Source organism: Brassica oleracea, chromosome C6 (genome assembly GCF_000695525.1).
Source record: "Brassica oleracea var. oleracea cultivar TO1000 chromosome C6, BOL, whole genome shotgun sequence".
Taxonomy (NCBI): domain Eukaryota; kingdom Viridiplantae; phylum Streptophyta; class Magnoliopsida; order Brassicales; family Brassicaceae; genus Brassica; species Brassica oleracea.
The window spans coordinates 692906-699522 of record NC_027753.1 but is presented as its reverse complement, the minus strand read 5'-3'; the positions used below and the strand labels follow the sequence as shown (position 1 = coordinate 699522).

Here is a 6617-nt window from a genome sequence, read left to right as displayed (position 1 = left end):
GTCGATTTCCGTTTAAATAAGGAAAGTTAGGAAAATCCTAATTTCCCAGAGGTCCCGGATCTCTGCTAAACCACACGCCAAGTAATCAGAATACGAGAATGAAAACGATGAAAATAAAAGAAATTGTAAAAAGAAGTCTTATTCCGAATTTGCGTATGAGCGTTAACAATAAGTCAGGAGCCTCGGCTACAAGAGCTGTCGGCGATTTCCCTAGTTCTAATAACATAAGACTGCAGAACCTAGTTGAGCCGCAGCTCGAAATAACAAAGATGGAAAGTTGCCTAATTGCTCTAAGTGCTAAGTTTGCTCTGTTTCGAATCCCCTTTGCCTCTCACCTAGGACTCCTTATATACTTACTCCAAGGTCGGTTTGCGCATTTCCCATAGGTCGGTATGCTCCTTTCCCCTTCTGCCCTTAAGCCGTCATAGCTCAAAAATGGAGATATTCCAATTTTCCCGATCTTCGTGATTATCTTTGGAAACTTGACATTTATTTTGCCTTACGAACCAAGCATAAACCGTCATAAGGCTTATGGGTTTTCAGTTAAGCAATCGTAAGTGGGCTTCGAGTTGCATTTTAGGTCTCTTTGGGCCGTCTTTGACTCGAAATATTTACTACGGTTTCTTCGATAAAAACAAACTTCCCGCGGTTTTTATCATAAAGTTTGACTGATGACTTCGACTGATGGAAAACAAAGAATGGTTTAGCCATGGCCTACGGGAGATAGCATTAAAAAGTAGACGAGAATGCATGGATTTGTGTCGTATCGACGTTTTGGAAAAGTTCGGTCGCTACGTAGCGACTGAGCCGTGTACGTGCTTGGTCGCTACGTAGCGACCTAGCTTGGCTGGAGCTCGAGCCGTGCTCATGCTCGGTCGCTACTTAGCGACCGAGCCGTGCTCATGCTCGGTCGCTACTTAGCGACCGAGCCGTGCTCATGCTCGGTCGCTACTTAGCGACCGAGCCGTGCTCATGCTCGGTCGCTACTTAGCGACCGAGCCGTGCTCATGCTCGGTCGCTACGTAACGACCGAGCTTGGCTGGAGCTTGGTCGCTACGTAACGACCGAGCCGTGTGCGTGCTCGGTCGCTGCGTAGCGACCGAGCTTGGCTTGTGCGTGCTCGGTTGCTACGTAGCGACCGAGCCGTGTGCGTGCTCGGTTGCTACGTAGCGACCGAGCCGTGTGCGTGCTCGGTTGCTACGTAGCGACCGAGCCGTGTGCGTGCTCGGTTGCTACGTAGCGACCGAGCTTGGCTTGTGCGTGGTCTGATGGCCATACTTTAGCTTGTCTGTGGCCGATTTGGATACGTTTCCGTTGCCTTCGGACAATCGGTATTTAGTGGTTCGATTGAGATTAGAACAAGATTTTACCGCAAGGCTTCTTTACGAAGATTACTTTTCGTAAAAATGTTCATACTGATTTTTACGGACTTTCAGACATTGATTCCTTCGTGACTGATTTTGATACCAACACTCATCAGTGTACAGATCTTGAGACTTACTCACAACCTTACATTCCTTAGAGAAATATGTTTCCTTCTCATCCATTTTAACTCCCTGGGGCCCCTCATCGACCAAATCATACCCAGTATTCTCACCTAACCGATCTATGGTTTCATCTAAGTTCATTCCATCATCCTTTAGAACATTCAGAACTTGTTCTAGGATCTCATTCACTAAATTTAAGCCATCCTCAACCACTACCAATTCCATACATACCTTGGCTTCTGGTTGTCCCTCAAGGACATTAGTGGCCATCACTGTTGATGTAGTTGGCTCTTTTCGGTCATTAGAGGTCTCATGTCTATTGTGGGTAGACTCGCGGACTCTAAACACATCCCTTTGGCTCCTCTCACCACGACTCTTTCAATGAATGGTATCATTGACGTGAGTCTCTTGGGGTCACGTGTCGTGAGCTTGTATGATAGGATACTCCATCTTCTCCACCAAACTTGTTTCGCCTATCAGTTGAAACCCTTGAGTCTTTGTCTGCTACTCGGCTCCATTTTGATTTCCTTTTCTCGTACATATTTTCTTCCCTCTTTCCATGGTAAGATATCTTCCCATTATCCTTATCTTTGACCTCCATGGCTCCATTTATTACAACACCTTTGCAGCTAGAGCTACGAACATCATGTTTCCCTAAAGTAATATCTCTGTAAACCTTCTCCTCCTCTTGATCCTCCTTCTTGGTAGGGCATTTATGATGATCATGGCACAAACTGTAACATATCCTACAATACCCAAAAAATCTTTCGTACCTTACATTTACCGGAGCCTATTTCCCACCATGAAACTCCATCAGAGTTTCAAAACAAAGTTTTTTGAAGCCATCTACTCAATTTGGAATTTCCCATTATCTAAATCCACATCCTTGACCACTCCAAGAGCCTGATCAATACTTTTGAGAATCGGAATTGTCTAGTAATAGAGAGGCACGCCCAATGGCTTTACCCAAAAGGTTATTTTTGATGGGTAGTTTGGTTCTACAATTGGCTTCCATCAGACCAATGAGATCATCCAATAATCGAAATGGTAAAGTTGCACCTTAACTACCTCTTCAATATCTTCTTCCTTGTCGAAATCAAACTGGAACCGCCCTAAACCCAAGTCAGGTCCAATGAAATTATTCTCCAATTTCTAGATCTTTGAGAGAATCACCAGAAGCGCCTTGATATCCGAAAGACTAGGATTCATACACATGTCAATCAATGTTTTGGCATAATAGCCTTCAATCAACGCTGATTTATCAAATTTAGGGACCGAAATCTTCAGTGTCTTGATGGTATCCTCCATTCTCTTACTACCTCATGATCCGTCCACAAGTTGTCATTGGGTTATCTTGACAAAAGTAATGAGAACTAGTAAGACACGGAGGAGACTCGGAGAATTTAGAACTGCTATTGTGAGTGTGATAAAACTCATTGTGGTCTCGACTCCCTTTTTACACTCAATGCTTCTTCGCATTCCTTTTGTTTGTAGTATCCATTGAATACCAAGAATTTGTATCGCATATTGTAACCTTCTCAATATCCGGTGATTAATGGCCAAGAATATTGCTGATTTTGAAAATATTTACTAGCCATCCTCCTCTCAATCTCTGATCTGCAATCTTGATTTTGTATTAGTGCTTTTCTTAACTTGGTATAGATTATCTTTGTCGAATCTCTATCAAACCCTTTATGTCTCTATTTGACTCCTTCGCAAAGATCGGATTTCTGAATCGATAAATTTGTATCTCCCTTTGAATACAAGTTTCCAAAATAACTTCATTCTGTAATCCGACTCTAGAGAATATCCATATTTTTCCAAACGACAAAATCGTAGACTCTCCTTCTGGAATATCCATTTGCTTGAGATCTTCATAATGAGGAGAATCCCCACCAGAATTAATTGATTTAACCCTTCAAATCCTATCGGTGATAACTTAGCCTATCGTATAACTAACCAAGCAAATTGTCCTCACTTTGGAGAAAGGGAGACAATCCTATATCTGTTCTACCAATGTTCTTTCGCAAAGCAGGTGTGGGAGTTGTTACCTCTATCTAGCGTGGGAATTGTCTCTAATCCAAGCACTTTCTCTGAGGCATGGAGCCGGGGGTTGCAGATCATACCGCTTCCTCCTACCGTAACCAGAAGATCTTCCAGGACCGCCATTTCTCTGCGCAAGAAACAACACTAAAAGCGTTATGTGATGCTAGAGAATGGCAAGAGGCTCAAATTCAGTTGCAACCTAACATTAGGGCTCGCCCGATGGAGGATAAAAATCCCAATTTGGCTTTCACTTGCAGATCAGATGCAGCATGGAAATCTGATTCCAGGGTCGCAGGTGGCGCATGGAGCTTTTACAACAATCAGGGAGGTTTGATGACCTCTTATTCTCAAACTTTTTCGAGTGTGATTTCGCCCCTTGTGGAAGAGGGACTAGCACTTCGACAAGCGATGGAGCATGCTGTGTCGCTCGGCTTCGGCTCAATGATCTTCGAGACTGATTCAAAGCAATTGGTGGCAGCAATTACTGAAAATCAAGGCGTCTCTGACCTTCACGGCATTTTGCTTGATATAACTCTTTTGTCTGGTTTGTTTACATCTTCTCTGTTTAGGTTCTGCCATCGTGACACTCTGTTTCTAGAGGATGGCTTAGCTAAACAGGCCCTAAGAGCCCATGTAACATAACCCATTTAAGTTAAGCTAATGAAATATTTTGTCAACAAAAAAAAACTCTTCGAATCCCCAAAATCGATTCCTGAATTCTCATCAAACTCCTAAGTTTTTTTTTATGGAACACCTTAGTTTCTAATCGCCATCGTGGTGGTTTTTTTTTTTTTTTTTTTTTTTACGACGAAAGGTCATTCTATTACTCAAACTTGAAGTGGTCTGGGTAACCAAACCGTAATAGAACAACCAATAAAAAATAACTCCCTATGGAAGGATCTTGCAGTCTTAGTTAAAATCTGAAATCTGATTTTGCGCCCGTGGAACATGCATGATGTTGAAGTCCGGGAAGCATATCTGTAACGTCTCTATCCTCTCCAATTCTGTCGCAAAGCTTGGCCACGCCTGTGGGTCCTTTATCATTGCAATTAGCTTCTTGCAGTCTGTCCCGAAGCTCTCACATGTTGACTGTTGAAGCATATTCTCCATTGCCCACCGCAGTGCTTCTACTTCCGAATGCAAGGCTGATTCAAGTCGAGTGAAATTCTTTGTTTCCATAAGTTTAATGTTCTCAGCACTGTCCATCCATACCCAGCCGCATCCACTAAAGTGAGCAGAAGATGTCCAAGACCCATCTATCATGCAAATATTACCCAAGCTTATGACTTAGGATACCTCAGGAATATTATCTTGTACCACTGGTTGTACCACTGATTGTACCACGTCGTTAGCATCAAACTAGGCCTAACATTCCCTCTCTGCATGTCGAACTAGCTCCAAGGGATCTCTATCTATACCTCTGAAGAGTTTGTCATTCCTAGCCTTCCAAATATACCATAATATCCAGGGATAAGGATCCTTGTCTTGTTCCGGCTCGATGATGCTATTCTTCCTCCAAAACAGATAATTCATGTTTGTGTAGACGCTTGATACCGGAAATATATATGGGCTTGTTGGAGTCAATGATAATGACCAGACTTGTAGAGCTGGCGGATATTAAAAAAATGCATGGGTCACAGTTTCCTCTAATTCTCCGCATCTTGGACAGTAGTTGTCACACCTCATATTACGTCTTTTTAAGTTCCTCGTTACTGCCACATGACCAGTTAACAGTTGCCATATAAGATGACATATCTTCTTCGGCGCCTGTACCTTCCAAGCAAGGGCTTGGAGCTTTGTGATGCTTGGCTGTACAACTTCCTTCTCTACCGCTGGTTTTAATACATTATGTGCCACCCAATATCCAGATTTAACCGTGTATTGGTCATTCCTTGTGTAGTTCCAGCAGAAAGAATCCCGACGATGAGTTGGGCTTATGGCTAAACTCCTTATGAGAGGTATGTCCTCAAGAGTGACATAATTCTCCAATAAACCAACATCCCACTCCTTCGATACATGATCAATGAGATCGCTGACTCTCATATTAGGATGCATAGCTGCCGCTATGGGGATAGCTGGTCTCGCAGGGGTCGTTGGAATCCACGGGTCCTCCCACACCTTGACTTCATACCCTTAATGTATCTTTTGTCTGATCTCTAGTAATAGCAACTTCCTTGCGGCAGTAATACTTGTCCACACATAGGATGGGCTGGTAGCATTATTCACTCTTAGTGGAGAACTCAATCTATAGTATCTTCCCTTCAAGACCCGTGCAACCAGAGAATCAGGGAATTGAAGTAGTCTCCATAGTTGTTTCGCCAATAGAGCCAGATTGAACTCATTGATCATACGAAAACCGATCTCACCCTCCTCTCTTGGTAAACAGACTTTTTCCCACTTCACCCAGTGTATATACCTCTTTTTGGTGGATTTGAACTCCACCAGAATTGTGCAATGGCACTGGCAAGATTTTCACAAATCTCCAATGGGAGCAGAAAAGTAGACATAACGTATGTCGGTAGAGCGAGCTGAATAGATTTAATCAACACTTCCTTCCCACCTTTTGAAAACCATCTTCCTGTCCATCCATTCACTCTGTGCATCAATTTATCTTTCAGAAATGCAAAGAGTTTGCACTTGGACCCCCTTATGTCTTCTGGGATACCAAGGTAAGTTCCCATTCCTCCTTCGTTCTGTATTCCAAGCACATCTTTAAGCTCTTGTCTAGTAATCGCATTAATCCGCTTACCAAAGAGTAAGGATGATTTATCAAAATTAATACATTGTCCAGACGCTTTGCCATATTTCCTGATTACTTCTTCACATTCATGGGGTTCCGCCTTACAGAAGAAAAGGCTATCATCAGCAAAGAGAAGGTGGGATACCGACGGACACGCGCGTGTGACGCGCATCCCTGTTATCTTCCCTTGGTTCTCTGCATGATTGAGAATGCTGACGAGCGCTTCCGTGCATAGAATAAAAATGAAAGGAGACAAAGGATCTCCTTGACGTAAACCTCTACCTGGAACAATATTTCCTCTTGGCTCTCCATTCATAAGGACCTTATATTTGACCGATGTTATA

At 43.0% G+C, this 6617-nt stretch overlaps 1 protein-coding gene across 1 annotated transcript; it reads left to right on the top strand.

Moving 5' to 3' along the window:
* The first annotated feature begins 3587 nt into the window (after positions 1 to 3587).
* LOC106297144 lies at positions 3588 to 4175 on the top strand. Its single transcript, XM_013733427.1, has one exon. It carries the CDS (start codon positions 3588 to 3590, stop codon positions 4173 to 4175), a length of 588 nt encoding a protein of 195 aa, XP_013588881.1.
* The last annotated feature ends 2442 nt before the right edge of the window (positions 4176 to 6617 follow it).